The following is a 19,646-nucleotide window of genomic DNA, read 5'->3' as shown; positions in this document are numbered from 1 at the left end:
AATGGGCTTGGTTTTAAATGTTTTTGCATTAGGCCAAGTAGAACCCAGGGCCGGGGGGGGGGGGGGGGGGGGGGGGGGGGGGGGGGGGGGGGGGGGGGGGGGGGGGGGGGGGGGGGGGGGGCGGTCCGTGGTGCTGAACGTGGGAGCTGGCTCCAGTTTTTGACCTGTTCAGTCCTCCTCCAAGCCCCATTTTCCTTTTTTTCCTGTCATCTCCGGTTGCTTCCTTTTCCCAATACGAGCTGTAGCGAGGGTGGCCCTTCATATTTTTGTCCTGGGCGGCAGATGACCTTGTGTTGGATTTCCACGCCCCGGCTCCTCCCTGGGCGGGGGCCGATGGGCGCGACACCCTCCGCTGCTTAGGCCCCCACGGCTCGGGGGCGGACCCCGTCCGCACCCCGGCAGGCCCGGCTCCCCTCGTCTCGCGGCGGTGCTCTGAGCGCGCCCCGCCCCACCTTCCTCCGCGCCCCCTCCCCACTTCCCCCGCCGCCTGCTCCTCCTCCTTCTCGGTCCCGCCCAGTGCGCTGGCAGCCCCCCGCCGCCGGAGCTGGGAAGAGCGGGGCGAAGGAAGCAATACAAAGGGCGGAGCGGCGGGAGGAGGGGACACCGGGCTCGGCGCCGGGAACGCGGGCGCGGCGCGGGCATGGACGCCGAGTACCCTGCCTTCGAGCCCCCGCTCTGCAGCGAGCTCAAGCACCTATGCAAGCGGCTCCAGGAGGCGTACCGCGAGCTGAAGGAGGACCTCACGCCTTTCAAAGATGACCGCTACTACAGGTAGGGGCGGGCGGGCGCCGGCGGGCCGGGCTGCGGGGAGGGGGCGCAGACCCGGGGCTTCCGGCCGCCCCCGCCGTCCAACCCCGGGACTCGGGTGCGCTGCCGGCCTGGCGGGGGTCCCGCCCCTGGGTCGCCCTTAACCCCCTGCTAGTGTCGAGCTCGGGGAGGGGCGGAGAGGGCTCTGGTCTGCGGGTTCTGGCCGCGGCCGGTCGGGAAGCTGGGGTGAAGAGCTGTTTTCCATTCCCTAGAAACCTGAGCCGAGATTCTGAAATCCGGAGAAGGAGATCCACAGGCATTTGTCCCTGCTTTGCTCCTCCCTCTCTTGCTCCCTTCCTGTCATCCCCTCCTACCCCCCACCCGCGTGCCTACCGCCCCCACGGTCTTGCTCAGGCCTTGCTGAGTACTGGTTTGGGGAGAGGATTACTCCCCCTCCAGCGTCAGGCAGGGAGGGCCCTGGCCTCTCTTTTGGGGTACTCGGGCCCCTGAGCTTTGGTGAAAATCTCTGAGGCTGGGGTGCTCCTGAGCGTTGGGGGCAGATGGCTTCTGGGCTGAGTCGCACCTGGGTGAAGATGTTGCGGGAGGTCACGGTTCCGCACGCACCGCGACGAGTTGTTGGTTTGGGCTTGTCTGTGTTCATCTCTGTCACCCTCTCCGTGTAGCCAAGGTGACAGCTGTGGGGGTTGCAGATTCTCGCAGCAGGGCACCCGCCCCTTCCTGTGTTTCGCTGTTCTGATGGGAAACCCGCCTCCTTCGCTCATGGCTGGGCTTAGCTGATGTGTTGTAGTATCGTGCAAGGACCCAATCTGGAGTCTGGAGTCTGGGGCCGAGGTTGATCTTTTTCCTCACTAGCTCTGTGACCCTGAGAAAGTTATCTGCTAACTCGCTTTGCAAGCTTCCTCATCTGTGAAATGGGGAGCTTGAACCAGAAGGTTTGTGGAAGGTGAAAATTCTAGTGATGATGTACTATTCACTGTGTGCTTAAGGATGGGCAGTTGATTGCACAGCTATCTCTGAAGTGGGGATACTCGTTTTTATACAGCGTACCCTAATAGTCAACTATGTGCTCAGAAAACTGTATGTCACACTTGTCATCAGATCTTTTCAAAAGGCCAGTGGCTTCCCAGGGGCTGACCAATATATTGGTCACAAAATTTGTCACAAAAAATGGAAAAGCTCATTTAAAAATATATGTAATCCCAAGACCCTATTGTGTGGCTCTGGATGGGACTCACAATCTGCCTCATGCAGCCCCCCAGGACACCTGACAGTATGGTAAAAACAAACCACAGATAGTTTTAAATCTTATATTTAATCTATATTCCAGTCTCTTTCCCCCTAACCTCTCCCCGCTCTATTTTTTTTTTTTCTCTGTATTTTATTTTCTTGGGAACATTTCTTTGGCAAAGGATCTAGTGAAGCTAAATGGTCTTACTTCAGGTAGCAGATAAGAGAACAAAGCCACACCACTGGTTAATCCACAATTGGATCATCCTATATTCATTCACCCATTTCTCCAACCAATAGTCATTGAAGATCTCCTATGTTCCTCCTGCCATTCTAGGGGCTGGAGATACAGGGTCCCTGATGTTGTGGAGCTTATAGGCAATAAACAAGTGATTACATGTCACAGTGAGCACTCGGAAGATAATAAACCAGGTGCCATGATAAAGAGTGATAGGGGTGCTACTTCAGAGAAACTGGTCAGAGAAGGCTCTTGGAGAAGGTGACATTTGACTAAGAATGAAGAATGACTTGCTCACTAGCCAACGAGCTGGGGGGGAAAGTTCCAGAAGAGGAAGTATAATCACAAAGTCCCCGAGGCCATAAAAACATGGTACAGTAGTCTTCCTTTGCTGCAGGGATTGTGTTCTAAGGCCCCCAGGGGATGCCTGAAACCACAGATAATACTGAATCCTAGATATATTATGGTTTTTCCTATACATACCTATGATAAAATTTAATTTGTAAATTACGCACAGTAAGAGATTGACAACAACTAATAATAAAATAGAACAAGTATAATAATATAATCAGGGTTGTGTGAATGTGGTCTCTCTCAAAATATCTTACTGTACTGTACTCACCCTTCTTTTTTTTTTTTTAAGATTTATTTATTTATTTGAGAGAGCGAGAGAACGTGTGCATGCATGCACGCGCAAGTAGGGGGAGGGGCAGAGGGAGAGAATCTTCAAGCAGACTCCCTGCTGACCATGGAGCTTGACCTGCTGACCACCTATCAGAAGGAGGATTATCTTGCTTCTGGCCTGCAGGTAACTGAAGCGGCCATGGAAGGCAAAACCACGGGGAAGGGGGGGGACTACTGCATGTTCAAGGAATAAAAAGAAGACCAGCATGGTCAGAGAAATAGGCAGGGCCAGGTCATATAGAGCCTTGAATGCTAGACCAAGAAGTATGAATTTCATTAGAATTCCAATGTGAAGGCATTGAAGGGTTTTAAGTGTGGGGGAGTGACATGAGCAGTTTGGCTGCTGGTCCTACAGCAAGCATCTGAATCTAGGGTCCAGGGGCAACTCCACTAGTTGATCTGGATCTTGAAGACCATGAATTTACCATGGTTGGAAGGGGAAAGTGATGAGTTCTGTCTGCCCCACGGACATGAGGACAAGTCAGCTGCAGAATGCTTTACAATATTGTGTGTTGGCAGAGCAGTTAGGCTGAATCACAAAGACTGGTTTATAGTGAGGAGATGTTTTAGGTCACTGAACTGCCTTCCATTGCTCCATTGAATTTTTATATCAATGGGTTGTCCCTTTACAAAACTAGGCGAAAGATTCTTGGATTTCCAAGTTGGGAAGCTGATAGTTACAGCTCCTGCATCTGCCTAGCTGGAAGATGCATTTGCTACTCTAATTTTTGCTCCTGCTTTTCTCACTGTCTTCGTGTCCTCATTAGTGATTTATGACTAAAAAGCACCAGTCCTTTTTCCCCCGGAGGACCAGGGCCTTGCCCCGTGTGGCTGACAGTTTCCTCGGAACAGGATGCAGCAAGGAGACAGCTGCTAATCCCCTCTTGCATAAGATGGTTGGTCCCTCCGTTAACTGGCATGGCTGTTGGCATATTGGCTACATAATTTGGCATCATTGACAAATGGCAGCTATGTGATCAAAGGACTCGCAGTCACGTGCACAAACTGAGAGATGACAGTGATACCGCCTGCTAGGAAGGGGGTGCTGGCATGATGTAGGGGGCAGAGCAGTAGGCTGGGTCTGAACTCTACCCTTTGCTAACTCCCAGGCCTTCGGGTAACCGTTATATTTCACTGGTGATCAGTTTCCCCATCAGAAAAATGAAGCAAGGATGTGGTAGGCTCAAGTGCTTTTGAAAATAACAAGGAGGATGCTTTCCAATACAGACAACAGAAAAAGCAAAGCAGCTGGGAGGTAATGGATTGAGTTGTTTGTTGATTCAGCAGCTTAATGATGTCATCAAGTCCTTTCATTTTAACTTGATGACAATTGGCCTCAATTGGCTACTAGTAATCATTTTGGCTATTGCTTCTCATTCACATCCATGGGGAGAATGGGCTGCCTTCCTCTAAATGAGAAGAGATAACTTGAAGCCTGCAGCAGAACTCCTTGAATCTCGTCTATACCCCCACCAAAATGGTAACAGTGAAGAGGACAGACATGTGTTGACAAGGACATGGAACTTTCATACACTGCAGATGGGAGGAGAAATCGGTCCAGTCCCATGTGGGACTGTGGAAGGCCGTTTGGCTGTATCTCCTAAAGTTGAATGTATATATTCCCTTCAGCCCAGCAATCCTTCTTAGGTATTTACCCTACAGAAGTGCATATATGTGTCCTCAACAGACAAGGACTAAAATGTTCATAGCAGCACAATTTGCTATACTCCTAAACCAGAAACCAACCAAATACTCATCAACAGCAGAATGGATAAATTTGGCTTATTCCATCATGGAATATTATACAGCAATGAAAGTAAGCAACTTACAACTCTATGCAATAAAAATGAGTCTCTCACACACATAATGTGAGTAAAAGAAGCCAGACATGGAGTATATACTATTTGATTCTACTTATATAAAAAGAAGTATAAAACAGGCAAAATGACCCTGTAGTGTTGGAAGTCAGGACAGTGGTTACCCTTGAGGGAATAGTGAATGGAAGAGGGCCGAAAAGGGCTTTCAGGCTGCAGGTGATATTTTGCTTCTTGATCTGGGTGCTGGTTACACAGGCATATGCAGTTTGTGAACATCTGTCAAGCTATACACATGATACATGCACTTTTCTGTATGTGTATAATGCTTCAGTAGAAAGCTTAAAAGAAAATCAACTCCTGTGTCTCATTGATGACATCAGGGCACTTGCCCTTTCTTGAGCTCTGGGGTTGGAAACAAACTGAGGCAAATCAGAGCACCCCAGGAGCTGAGGGTGGGGCCAATTTCCTCTAAGGCCTATGTCCTCAAGGGAGGAGAGGTAGAGAGCAGAGCCCAGTTGCAGTTCTGTTAGGAAGAAGATGTGGGGAATGGATGCCAAGGAGGCAGTCAGTCATGTCCATGAAATAAATAGTCAGGAGCTAAAGAAAAGTGAAGGACAATAGATACAGTCCTTTAGAGCTCAGCTCTTGGAGAATTTGTGGTTGGCCATTTTGCCGACCCATACTTTGTTTCTCATGTTATTACTTTACCTCTGTAAAATATAGGAACAACCAAGATGGACTTGAGCTTTTCTTGGCCAGTGAAGGGACGCCAGTGGTGTCCTCACCCAAGAGGTTACTTTTTTGGAGGTAACATTTTATTATCTTGGTGAATTCTTCAGGGCCCAGGGGCTAGTCCTCAGTCTTGCTGGCCTATTTTAGTCAGCCACATTGAGAGAGAAGGACCTGTTCTCAGGGAAGGCTTCTCATTTTTTATTTTATTTTATTTATTATGTTATGTTAGTCACCATATGGTACATCATTAGTTTTTGATGTAGTGTTCCATGATTCATTGTTTGCATATAACACCCAGTGCTCCATGCAATACATGTCCTCCTTAACCCTAACCCCCCTCCCCTCTAAAACCCTCGGTTTGTTTCTTGGAGTCCATAGTCTCTCATGGTTCGTCTCCCCCTCCGATTTCCCCCCCTTCATTTTTCCCTTCTTTCTCCTAATGTCCTCCATGCTATTCCTTATGTTCCACAAATAAGTGAAACCATGTGATAATTGTCTTTATCTGCTTGACTTATTTCACTTAGCATAATCTCCTCCAGTCCCATCCATGTTGATGTAAAAGTTGGGTATTCATCCCTTCTGATGGCTGAGTAATATTCCATTGTATATATGGACCACATCTTCTTTATCCATTCATCTGTTGAAGGGCATCTTGGCTCTTTCCACGGTTTGGCTATTGTGGACATTGGGGGTGTATATGGTCAGGGAAGTCTTCTCATTAACTAAGCTCTGGATGAATATACAGAATCAGAATGCCAGTTTATGTAATTGGCTGATGCAGACCCACGAGAACACAGATAATGTTGGGCATGGCATCACAGCCAGGGGAATTAGCTAGATTAGGGATTCTCAATGCTAGCTGCACATCATAATCACTTGGGGGGGCTTTTAAAAAGACAAATGCCCAGGCCGTACCCTCGAGAACTCTGATTTAATTGGCCTGGGCTGGATCTCAGCCAGGATGGAGAACCCAAGAACGGTGAGTGGAATGTTTAAGAGCATCCATCTCAATGGGACAGGCTTGCTATCAGGATAGGAATATCTGTCCTGAAAATCATCAGTTAAGGCTCCTCCCCTGCACAAAGCTCAATGGCCACTGTCACCAATCACCTTGGCTTTTTCCACACTTTTAGGCTGGCCAACCTCCCTTTTTAGGTTAAGCATCTCTTCAGGTTACAGGCAGATTTAAAGGTCTGAGAACCATTGTTTCCATTTAAGGCAAACCTGCATATATGTACTGGTTTTAATGTTAGTGACCCATCTGACCTGACCCATCTGTACTGATTTTAATGTTAATGTTTCAGCTGGCTGACATTTCTCCTTGTTTTCAAGTTGTTGGAGACAAGTCATTGTAATTAGAGTACTGACCTCTCTCTCTCTCTCTCTCTCTGTCTTTTGTGTCTTTGTTGGTGGGAGTAAAGGGTAAGTATCTCTGATGAGACAGTAATTTTAGAACTAGCTTCTTTATCTTCATCACTTCAAAGGTAGAAAAATAATATCATTAAACTTGAGAACTTAGAGTGATGTACACACTTGAGAACATAAGTTATGTACAAATCTGGCTCAGTGAGAAAGACTGATTTTCTGTTTGGGACAAGATACAGGCCCCAGAAGGGCCCTGGACCAAGAACCTGAACAAACACATGTATGAGGGGCCAGCGGTGGGCACCAGGATAGCTCAGCTGCCCTCAGACCTACCCATGCCTTCATGTAGTCCTCCCAGGGCCGCACCCCTCCCCCACGACTCTTGACTGCTTTCTTCTCCCTTGCTCTGGAATCTTGTTCTATCAATTATCCTCTCTTGTCCTCATGGGTGCAACCACACTGTCTTCTTCAACATATGTTGGTCTGCCTTTTTCCCCTACCATATTGTCGTATAAATGAGTTAAGGATGGTCCCTGTAGGTTGGCTCCCATGTTGTTTGTTTCTTCACTTATTTCATAGCGGGTGCCTAACTCACTCCCATAGGTGCCTAACTCAAATTCTTACATATCCCCTTGCTCTACATATAGCCCCATTATGCATATTTTTAGCCATTTAGAGTCTGCCTTCTTTGTATACCTGTGAAACAGCGCTCAACATCTGCTAGCCATAGATATGGCAAACCTCGTGGCTATAAAAGACCCCAAACTATTGCTGCCCTCGGGGGTTTTCTGATCCAGAGGCTCCCTCCTCTTGCTGCTGAGTGACATCACCTGTACACATAAGTGATTCACTTCTGCCCCAAGGGTCCCCTGCCCTATTCTTTGTGGTAAGGTCATGTCTTACCCGTCTGTATGTCATGAGCACCTGATACAAAGTACATCATACAATAGGTGCTCAACTAACATCTGCTACATTAAAAGCATGAATGGATGAGAGAGAACAGAAGAAATTTCACCAAATTACAGGAAGGCATATTTTGCCCAGTTTTTAATAGGTAGAAACTATGAACTGAAGAGTTCCATGTGAGCTCCCAGTAAAACTGGGAATTGCTTGCTGGGCAGTGGTTTCTCTGGAGCAACCACCAGGAAAATGACTAATAATATATAGCAGAAAATTATTAAAGATATTAAAATTTACAATAGAAAATATTCAGTTAATGTAAAAGAAAACAGTAAAGGAAGACTAGAGGAAGAAAAAGAACATGAGACACACAGAGGATAAAAAGTAAAATGGCAGACATAACTCCAGCTCTATCAATAATAACATTAAATATGAAGAAACAAGACAATCCATCAAGAGGCAGAGGTTGTCAGAGGGGATAATAAGCAAGATCCCATTACATTCCATCTACAGAAAACAACTTTTGATTCTAAGATACAAATGAGTTGAAAGTAAAAGGATAGAACAAGATATATCATGCAAACAGCAAACTTAGAAAAGCTGGAGTGGCTAGACTGCTATCAGGTAAAATAACTTTTTAAAACAAAATATGTTACTAGAGATAAAGAGGGATATTCTATAATGATAAAAGGATCAATCCATGAGGAAGATATAACAACTGTAAACTTATATGCAACGAACAACAGAGCCCAAAATACGTGAAGCAAAAACTAACATAATTGAAGGGAGAAGTAGAAGATTCAAAAATAATAGTTGGAGTCTTCAATACCCATTTTCAGTGATGGATGGAAAAACTAGCCAGGAGATTGATGAAGAAATAGAAGGCTTGAACAACAATATAAACCATCTAGACCTAGTAGAAATCCACAGAGTACTGTGCCTAAAACAGCAGAATACAAATTCTTCTCACATGCACATGGAACATTCTCCAGGATAGACCATACAGTCATCCGTGAGACAAGATGTAATAAACTTAAAAGGACTGAAATCAAACAAAGGAAGTTCTCCAACAACCATGGAGTGAAACCAGATATCAGTTACAGGAAGGCATTTGGGGAATCCCCCAATATGTGGAAATTAAATAACACACTCCTAAATAACCAATTGGTGAAAGGCGAGTCACAAAGGAAATTAGGATTTTGAGATAAATGAAATGAAGACACCATATACCAGAACACCTGGCATGCATCTAAGGCAGTGCTTAGAGGGAAATTTATAGCTGTAAATGCCCACATTAAACAAGAAGAAAGAGCTCAAATCAATACTTAACCTTCTACCTTAAAACATTGGGGAGGGACGCCTGGGTGGCTCAGTCGTTAAGCATCTGCCTTCGGCTCAGGTCATGATCCCCGGGTCCTGGGATCAAGCCCCACACCGGGCTCCCTGCTCCACGGGAGGCCTACGTCTCCCTCTCCCACTCCCCCTGCTTGTGTTCCCTTTCTCGCTGTGTCTCTCTCTGTCAAATAAATAAAATCTTTAAAAAAAAAAAAAAAAACATTGGGGAAGAAAAGAAAACCCAAAGCAAGCAGAAGGAAAACAATAATAAAGATTATGGTGAAGATTAATTAAAGAAAAATAGGGAAAATGAATAAAACGAACATTTGGTTCTATGAAAAGTTCAGCTGGTTTGATAAACCTTTAGCTAGACTGACCAAGAAAAAAAGAAGAAGATGCAAATTACTAAACTCAGGAATAAAAGAGGGAACATTGCTGTCAACCTCACAGGAAAAGAAAGGACTACAAGGGAATGTCATTAGATAAATGTGGGTCCCGATAAATTCTACGAGACACTGTTACTGTGATACCAAGCCAAAGACATCACAAGAAAACCACAGACCAGTGTCTCTCGTGGACATAGACAGAACAGTTCTCAAACAAAACAAAAAACTAGCAAACTGAATACAGCAACAGGATTATTAAAAAGGGATTATACACCATTACCAAGTGGGACTTGCGCCACGAACGCAATGTTGTTTTAACACTGAGAAGATTGGTTACTATGTAATACCACCATGTAATCCCATGGTGTTTTATCGTTTGGTGTTTCCAGGTGGTACAACTCTGTGCTTAAGGGCCATCCCGAAGGCCTTGACCTGGCCGCGGGTACGTGTATGGCACCCGCGGTTCAAACAGCAGACGCGCTGTACTCTTGTCAGCACTCTTCCTGGTGGTTCACCGAAGCTGAATTATTTTCACCTGTGCCTTCATGTAAGCAGAGCTTTGGCCCATGCAGCAGAGTTGTTTTGTTCTTTTTTCTTTAGAGCTAGCTACATCTTGCTCTGAATGGAGAGGAAAAGATAAAGATCTTCTTTGGGGAGCAGAGCAGGTAGAAGGTGCCGACCGTTCTCCGGGGCCCGTCATCATTCAGCTGCAGCAATGACTCAGCTCTTGCAGTAGAAAAGCCTCATCTGCCGGATGAGGAAAGGCCTCCGAGCTGGGCCAGGACATCCGAAGCTTGACAGAGGAGAGCCGGGACTCTGGATTTGTCTTATAGGGCGGCGCTGACACAGGACCACAAACCGAGCGGCTTACACAGCAGACGTTTTGTGTCTCCCAGTTCTGGAGGCCAGAATTCTGAGATCAAGGTGTTGGCAGGGTGGTTCCGCCCAAGGCTGTGAGGGCAGGGCCTGTTCCGGCCTCCCTGACAGCTTGGGGTGGGGGGTGGGGGTGCGGCTCAGCTCTTCCTGGGCTCCTACGTGGCCGCTCGCTCATTTTCTCTCTGTCTTCCCTCGCTGTGCATCTGTCTCTGCATCCAAATTTCCCCTTGTCGTAAGGACACCAGTTGTAGTGGATCAGGGTCCACCCTTGACCTCATCTTAACTTGATCATCTGCAAAGACCCTGTTTCCAAATAAGCCACAGTCACAGGCACTGGGGGTCAGGACTTCAACATCTCTGGGGGACACAATTACCCCCATAACAGGCTCTCCTTGAGCGGGACCGCCGTGTGTTGCTACAGGGCTGTGGATTTAGATTCCCCTCCGAATATTTTCTAAACTAGCAGCTGACTGTTTGATGAGCAAGAGTCAGGAGGCCAGAGTCTTGGCTCTGTTGCTACCATCTTGGAAATCAGGTCTGCATATCTCATAGAATGACCGCAGATCCCTCCTGGCTCTAAAACCAAGACCACAGAGAGAGAGGGGGGCTGTGTCTGAGGGGGGCCCAGGGATGGCCTCCCCAGCAGAGGCGACTGCAGTCTTCTCAGTGCTGCCCAAACTGCCTGGGCTTTATGAAGTTCAGGTTGGGAAAGGTGCGTGTGTGGTGTGCGTGTGTGGAGGGCTATCTACGTGGTGTGTGTGTGTGGTGTAAGGTTGTGTGGTGTGTGTGTGGTGTGCGTGTGTGGAGCGCTATCTACGTGGTGTGTGTGTGTGGTGTAAGGTTGTGTGGTGTGTGTGGTGTGCATGAGGTGTGATGTAAGCGCTGTGTGGACGTGTGTGCACTGGGGTGAAGGAGGACATGGAGTGTGGGCAAAGGACACAGGCCCCTGCCCAGCCCTCTGTGCTGGGAAACCAGTTTGCTGTTGGTCCAGAGGTAGCGTGACCAAACTGTCTGGCTTTAGCACCGGAAGTCCAGTGTCCTGGGAACCCCCTCAGTCTCAGGAATATCAAGATGGTTGGTGACCCCAGATGTGTGACTCCAGCTGAAGCTGGCTGAGGAGGCCGGGTCTGGGGTGTCACCGTCAGCGTCCTGGGCAGAGGTGACAGAAGACACGCCCTTGAACTTCTCCACTCTGGAATGGTGGTTGTCCCTCCTTTGTCCCGCTTTCTCCCCTGTTCTCTTGGCCTCAGGCCCTGTCCGTCCTCTGCATTGAATAAAGACAGCCTTGTTGCCGCAGGGCCGTGGTTCTCAGAGGAGAGCCCCCCAGGGCAAGAGAACCTCAAGGCTCTTCTAAAAATAACCACTATGTTGTGGCACTTCCTTTCCTATCCTGAAATGAAATTCCTGGGTAGTATTTTACATGCTTCCATAACTTAAAAAACAAAAATACTGGGGCGCCTGGGTGGCTCAGTTGGTTACATGTCTGCCTTCGGCTCAGGTCATTATCCCGGGGTCAATCATCCCTGGGATCGAGCCCCCACACTGGGCTCCCCGCTCAGCTGGTGGGGGGACAGTCTGCTTCTCCCTCTCCCTCTGCCCCTTCCCCTCCCCTCGTGCTCACGCTCTCTCTTGCTCTATCTGAAATAAATACATAAAACCTTTAAAAAACAAAAAACAAAACAAATATACCTACCCTAAATGTAATCAGAATAGGCAATGAAAGAAATGCACCAAGAGTATGCATTTCACCCTCAAAATGCTCTGACAAGTCACTTAAAGGAAATGCGCCAGGAGGCCGGATTTTCAGAAGTCACTGCTTTAGGCCCCTCTGTAGGCCTTCCCGGGGTGGGTGGCTGCCTGCGCTGCTCCCCATGAACCCCTGCCCTGGGGTTGCCCAGCCCAGACTGCAGGGCATTGCTGAGCCCGGTTTCGGACTTTTCTATGCCAGGGCTCCTGCCGCATCCCCTTCCCCCCCATCCCGTAAGTACTTGAGTTTTGCACCATTTAGTCCACGTCCAGGAAATCAGGATAGAGACCTTTGTTCTGTATGTTCAAGGCCAAAGCAGAGGGTTTCTGGAGCCCAGCGGCCCCCAGACCTGCGGCTGGACAGCCCCTTCGTGTGCCTGGAACTGGCCAACTCGGCGTTTACTGTAACTTGGCAATTTGTGGCAAATGGTGGCTCTAATTTGAGCCGCTTAGTTTGTTGTGTGGGAAACGGCTTGCTCGGGGCGGGGGCGGGGGGCGCAGGGGGGCAGGGCTGGTCTTCTGCTGGTAAGAGAGTCTGAAGTTAGAGACAGGCCCCGTGGCGAGCCCGGCCCCGGTGGGTGCTGCACACAGAAGGGGGGACGTGGGCAGGGGTGCTCTGTCCTGCCCACTTTGTCTCCTAGGGAATGAGGGAAGCAAACCGAACGTGGAAAAAAATACCGTAACCTGGGCACCGCTGTGCTCTTTCAATTCCTTTTAACACCCCCACGTGGCTGGGAAGGGGCCCTCCAGGTGTTGTGGTTCGAGGAGGCAGGGCCTCCTAACAAAGTCCTGTTGGTTTCCGATCAGCAAGCCTGGGAGGACTCGAAGACGGGGTTATGTTTCTCTGTGAAGATGATTCCCAGTTTCCCCGGGTTAGTTGTCTGGCATTTCCAACCTGCAAGCCTATGCTCTTAGGTGAAGAGAGCCCTCAATTTTGATTCAGGCCAACAGAGATTACTTTAAAAGTCAACTGGAAAGGGCGAGCACACCTACTGCTCAGTGGTGAATGATCGAGAAGATCCAGACCTGGCATTCTTCTTATCCTCAGCATCCTGCAGGGCGCGAAATGGAAAATCAAACACCGTTCCTCCAGGTTGCCATAGGAATGATGGCTTTGCTGTAGTTCTCGTGGTCGAGGGCAACGTCAGGGACACCTACAGGCATTCACTGTTGCTTTACGGAGATGTGGAACAACAGTGTTTAAGACTATTGATTGTGGGGCGCCTGAGTGACTCAGTCGGTTAAGCAACTGACTCTTGGTTTCGGCTCTGGTCATGATCCCAGGGTTGTGGGATTGAGCCCCGCATCAGGCTCTGTGCTCAGTGCAGAGTTTACTTGTCCCTTTCCCGTTTCCCCTCCCCATCCCCAATGCTCTATCTCTGAAATAAATAAATAAACAAACAAATAAATAAAATCTTTTAAAAAAAGACTATTGATTACAAGTATTAATTTCAGCCAAAAAGAAGGAATTTATTACAAAGATACAGAGATAATTTATAGAATCAAAGGGCGAAAATGCCCCTGGATTTCAGGAAGGAAATGGAACTGATTCAGCATGGGTTTCTAATCTCTCGCCAGGGCCCCAAACCATTGGTTACCAAGCCTGCTGCACATGGGGATGCTTTGGAGAGCTTTAACAATGACTGAAGCCCAAACCCTACTTCGGATTCTGATTTCATTGGTTTAGGGTTCAGCGTGGGTATTGGGCCTTTTTAAAGCTCTCCAAGTGATTTTGACTTCAACAAATTTTGAGACCCATTGTCCTAATTTGTTCCTCTGCCCTTTGTCCTAGCTCCCTGGGAGCCCCCGGTCTTTGATCAATACCAATACTCTCTTCTCTGTGCTTATGCTGCTCGATTGCTGGAGGAAATCACCACCAGGCAGGCATTCGTAGAAGTCATCATTAACATGAGCTCAAAGACATCAGCTGGGGCCTCCACGAAGCCCCGGAATCCTGTTAGATTTTCCCAGGACGCCGCTCACTTCCTCAGTCTTTGCAACAACAATTTCGAACCTTCTCCGCCTCTTTGTACTGGATCAAATTGACAAATCCCCAGAGCCACTGGGCCCTGCCCACGTCCTCCCATCCTACTCCACCATGGCCTGTGCCTTGCTTCCTCAACTCAGTCATCCTGATAAAGGGTTACATAGTTCCCGGCCTCTCCCACCTCCGCCCCACCGCCGACAGACAGGGGAGGTTTGTTCACCCCACATCAGCTGGACTGGTACCCACAGGCCCGGGATCCCCAGTGGCTGCTTGCAGGGGCCTGGAGTATAAGCTAGGTGTGTAGGTCAGACTCCGGCCCACAGGACACAGATGGCAGGATAGAACTAACAGATCATTTCCAGACACCATCGTTTCGGGCAGTCTCTCTGGAGCTATCCTGCAAGACGGAGCGATTAGATGTGTTGATAGTGAAGCCGGGGACAGCTTGCACTCCCCTCAGTGTACTCTCCTGAGCCCTGCCTCCATGCTCTCTCCAAGCTTCCTTGGGCTCATACCTGCTTCCCATAAAGTTCACATGGAAACTCTTGCCTCAGATTCTGTTTTCGAGGGAAGCAAGCTAAGATATTCTTGAACATGACAGTTTTGCCCTGTAACTCATAGAAGAAATTAAGGCCAGAAGTAGCGTGACCAACTGTCCTGGTTTGCCTGGGCCTGCAGGACCCCTGGGATCGGGGCTTTTCCGGACTAGAACTAGAAAAGTCTCAGGAAAACCAGGACCAGCAAGGAGAGGAGACCTCGCAGAAGGAGGGGCACACTCAGCTTCCCATCTCCAAACGACACACTCGCTGGCCTGGCAACTCCTACCCTTTTCTCCCCAGAGCAGGTGTCCCCACAGCCTCTAAACTGTGAGAAAACACACCAGGATGTTGCCAGTCATCTGTCCTTCCTTCAGGACACGTCTTGGGGGTCTTTCTGCACCAGGCTTGGTGCCGGGCCCTGGAAAGATGAGGACAAATAAAGGCGGCACAGCGAAGTCACAGGGGATGGTAGTGGAATGGTACTTGTTTAGTGAAAGGGAGGTCTAACTAGGCACAGTGACCTCCAAAGGCTGAAGAAAAAGGCTAAGTCCAGCTTGAGGAGAAGTGTTTTTTTTAAGGGGACTTAAAAACGACGATTTTATATTGTGAATAACCCACCAAACTGAATGTCTGTGTTCTGGCATTACGAAACTTGGTAAGAAGGTAAAGCTTTGGAACTGATCAGAGGTAGACCATTGCTTCTACCGATCAGTTCTCAGGAGTCAAGAAGACAGTGAAGAGTAAGCTCCCACATTTGGTGCAACAAGTGGGCCAGAAGGCATAAGGCCTCCTGCAAATGACAGGAGGAGGTTGTGGGGACGGTGGCCTGGTGAGACAGCTGAGCCCTGATGGAAACACCTTTGTTCTGCTCTGCTTACTGCAGAGGGGATGAGTCAGCTGGAAATGGGTGTCCAGGAGCTGCTGAAACCTAGGCCAAGGCATGTCGCTAACATCCACTGTCATCAACTATCATCAGGCTCAAGGGAGAAGTGAGACTGAGGTTTTCCTGCCTTGGAACAAAGAATAGGTGATCAGAGTTGTTGGTACTGAATTCCTTAGTCTCTGCACTGAATATGTAGGGCAGTTTTCCTTTTTAAGAAACCTTCCGTTTGGGGTGTTAGGGACTGACAGCTCTCATTCATATTTTGAAGCCCTAACCCTCCCACTGTGGCTGAATTTGGAGTAAGGAAGGAATTAGGTTTAAGGAGGTCATAAGGGTGGGGCCCTGATCTGATGGGATTGGCGTCCTTATTAGAAGAGATGCCAGAGAGCTCCTGCTCTCTCTTCTCTCACACATGCACCAAGGACAGGCCATGTGAGAACACAGCCAGAAGGTGGCTCTCTGCAAGCCAGGAAGAGAGTCCTCACCAGAAACAGAATCAACCAGAACCTTGCTCTTGGACTTGTAGCCTCTAGAACTGTGAGAAAAAACTTACTGTGGAAGCCATTCAGTCTGGGTATTTTGTTACAATAGCCTGAGCTAACTAACACAATGGTTAGAGAGAGTTGCAGTAAGCTCTTCGTTTCCTTCCTGTTTAACTCCGGGCTCAACTAGAGCATGAGTACTTGATGTTAGCCATTATTGATTCTTACTAATAAGATGTTAGGAGATCACTATAGTCTATCTACAAAATTCTAGACAAATGTTCACTGTTACATTAGGAAGGGAATTTGAGTCCCCTGGAATAGACAACTGATTTCCTAGGGTATCAAGAGCATTTGCAGATAAACCCCTTGAGATGTTGCCATCAGCCTTGAAAAATGGCAGGGAGTCAGCAAACTGCAGACCGGCGGCCTTGACTTTGTTTCAATTCTAGAGAAAATGATTTCAAGGGATGGTTTGCTGGCCCTAAGAAAATGAAATGAGGGGCACTTGGGTGGCTCAGTCGTTAAGCGTCTGCCTTCGGCTCAGGTCATGATCTCAGGGTCCTGAGATCGAGCCCCGCATCCGGCTCCCTGCTCAGCGGGGAGCCTGCTTCTCCCTCTCCCTCTGTCGCTCCCCCTGCTTCTGCTCTCTCTCTCAAATAAATAAATAAAATCTTAAAAAAAAAAAATGAATGTTAGGTATGAGTAGGTGTTTTTCTAAGAATATGTGGTATCAGACTAATCTAATTTCTGACATTTTGATCCTTTTCAAAACAAGGCTAGGTTTCAGATACATATACACTCACTTACCCATGGGTCCAATCTCCCAATTAAATGGGATTACTGGGGGATGCTGTGAAACATTGTATATATGGATTTTAGAAGGCTTTTAAAATAAGAACAAAGTTGATACATGTGGGCTGAGTGCCTCTGAGGTTAGAGAGACTATATATATCTAATGGTCTGTTTGGTCCTGGCCTTTGCTGGTCACTCTGACCCTGTCACATTCTTCAACGCTTGGGACATCAACATTGGAAGAGCATGAGCTTGGGGTGAGGTCGTCCTAGGTTCTCACCAGTAGTCCCTGAGAAAGTCACTTAACCTCTTTAAGGCCTTAGTTTCCTATCTGTAAAATGAGGATAATGACCATGGATAACTCATCAAGTTGCTGAGAGAATTCATTGGCTCGGGCCTTAGGCTTTGCAGGTGATCAGTAATTGCTGGTTCTTCTCATTGGACAGCATGACCCTGAGCAGAGATCCTAGGAGGCATCAGGAGAATGGAATCATCAGTTGAATGGGCAGAAGCTGCCAGAATACCAACTCATTCTCAGGCTGATACAGACCTCATCTGAAATGTGCTCCATTCTGAGCTTAGTGAGGAAACTTGCTGAACAGAAGCATGTTCAGAGGAGGGGGCCTGGAGGTGACCTGGAGGAAATCTCCTGTGAGGGATGGTTGACATGTTAGACAAGCTTTCTTGGAGCCCCAGGATATGTTGGGCACCTTTCCCCTTATCATATACACTATCACTGTGCTCTTCTATCCCTTTTCCATCACAGTTGTACCTGTGTCGTTATTCGGTTATTTGTTTGCTGGCTGTGTCCTTCACCAAAAGATAAGTCCCAGGAGGACAGGGATTGTCCCACGTATTTGTGTTGTGTTTCTACAGCTGAAGGAAGTGCGTAGCACACACTGAATACTCAGTTAATGCTGGAAGAACACATAAATGAGAAAATGAGGGATCAAGTGATGCTGGACAGCAGGTCAAGGGAAGACCAATGTGGAGAATTTACCAGGAGGGAGTTTGGGTCTCAAAGAGGTCAACTCTTTTTAAAACCTGGAGCCATATGAAAACAGCAAGAGATCAGTGGGGATGTCTCAGAAGAGGCCAGGCGGCTGGCCCAGTCTCTGGAGTAGGCATTTTTCCACCAGATAAGACTGCCTCAGATTGGAGGTAAAAACTGGCTGCATCTGGGCAAATGCAGCCAGCAAATGTGTTTTGTTTAGTCTTCCTGGAGTTCAAAATATTTTTTAACTAATTTCCAATACTTCAGAATTGGAAGGTGTGACATGCAAAGTTGTATCGGACGTCAGAGTCTTTCCAAGGGCCGAGTGCAGCTCCTTTAGACGGTGCCCACTCTGGTGCACAGTGCCCACCTGGCCGGTGCCCCGTCACCTGCCTGTCCTGCAGTCACTGGTGTTTATGCTCCCTGGCCTTGTTGCCGGGAAGACCCCTTTTTCTCCAAGTGTCTACGAAAAGAATCAGAGGAATAATCTTTTGGTATCATTTCTTTAAGAGTTGTGGTTTAGGATTCAGGGTGGTAATGGAATTTGTCATTCTTACTTGGTATTCAGTCTGTTGCTTTGCCTGGTGTCCCCCCCCCCCCCATTCCCTCCAACTTCTCAAGCCCGTCCCACTTCGAGATCAGCCCAAACATTGAGCATTCTCTCCCCTCTCCCACCCAACCCCACCGCAGGTGAGTTAGGTGCCCTTCCTCAGGGCCACTGTAGCAGTCTGTGCTTGTCACCCTTAGTTTTGGTAACTGCCTTTGCCTGTAAGTTTGCTGAGGGTGGGAACTGAATGCTATTCGTGTTGGTATCTTCCTGCCAGTACCAATGAGCTTGTTGGCAGCTTAGTGCATGAACAAGAAAACATTAGGAAGAAAGCTTGAGTCTTTTATTTTCCTCATTTAGATTGACTTTAAACCCATGGCAATAAGTGGACAGGGGACATTTTGACAAATGCTCCAAAGAGAATCTTGGAAATATCCAAAACTGTGGTTCTCCTCTGTTCTTGATCACAGAAATTTAGGACTGTATGCCAGAATCTTAGATCAAGAAAGTGCTTTTGGTCAGCTGATCTCGTCACACTGTAGAAAGAACTGCAACAGGATTGGCCCCTGAAACTTGCTCCTACTCAACACCTTAGCAGGACCCGGATTGCACCATCAGTTATGTTTTCAGCTCTGTGGGATGTGGGGTGTGGGAACCACACCTGCATGCTTCCTGAGGGACGGTGTTTGCACTGGGGATGGAAAATCTGCATGCAATGGTAGCTCTAATTTAGAAAAAGCTTGCAGAAACTACCAGAAAGAGCCTGGAAAAGCTATCCTGGCATCATTTAGGGGTGTCAGAGGTTTGCTCTGGCATTTAAGCTCTTTGGGTCACAAACCTCTTTGAGAATTTGGAAAGTTATAGATCTTCTCCCCAGAAAAATGCAGACACCCATAGGGTCTTTCACGCATCTGTAGGGCATTCATGGACTCCTATGATCCATTCTTATGCCCTGATTAAGACGCCCTAAAAGCCAGAGGGTGGATGTTTTAATGTTCTGTCTCCTCAGTAAGGGACAAGGAGTAAGAGTCAAGTCATTCATTCATTCATTCAATTTGTGAACCCTAGACTGAGCCCACCCACCGCTCGGGCCCGCCTCTGTGCTCTTGGGGCGCAGGGGAGGTGGACGCGCCGCGGGATCCCCTCCTATGGGGCCAGTGAGGGGGGTCTGTGCGGGGCAGTGCGGCCCCTCTCCGGTCCCTGCCCCGCTCCCCGGCCGCACCCCGCCTCACCCGGGCCGCGCCCCCGCCGCACCCCCCGCTCACCCCGGCCCCCCGCCGCACCCCCCGCTCACCCCGGCCCCCCGCGCCCCCGCCGCACCCCGCCTCACCCGGGCCGCGCCCCC

General features: G+C 48.3%; 1 protein-coding gene across 2 annotated transcripts in view; it reads left to right on the top strand.

The window, feature by feature from the left end:
• The first annotated feature begins 288 nt into the window (after positions 1 to 288).
• TMEM181 (transmembrane protein 181) overlaps positions 289 to 19,646 on the top strand; it is a 71,626-nt gene continuing 52,268 nt past the window's right edge. The window contains exon 1 of one of the 2 annotated variants that reach the window (XM_032407554.1): positions 289 to 771. In XM_032407554.1, coding sequence (XP_032263445.1) covers positions 641 to 771 — 131 coding nt within the window. In that variant the 5' untranslated portion in view covers positions 289 to 640. The remainder of the gene's footprint in view (positions 772 to 19,646) is intronic. The other variant, XM_032407556.1, reaches the window with a different exon arrangement.

Source organism: Phoca vitulina, unplaced genomic scaffold (genome assembly GCF_004348235.1).
Source record: "Phoca vitulina isolate PV1807 unplaced genomic scaffold, GSC_HSeal_1.0 scaffold9, whole genome shotgun sequence".
Classification (NCBI taxonomy): Eukaryota; Metazoa; Chordata; class Mammalia; order Carnivora; family Phocidae; genus Phoca; species Phoca vitulina.
The sequence above is the reverse complement of the archived record's forward strand: the minus strand, read 5'-3'. Positions and strand labels throughout refer to the sequence as shown.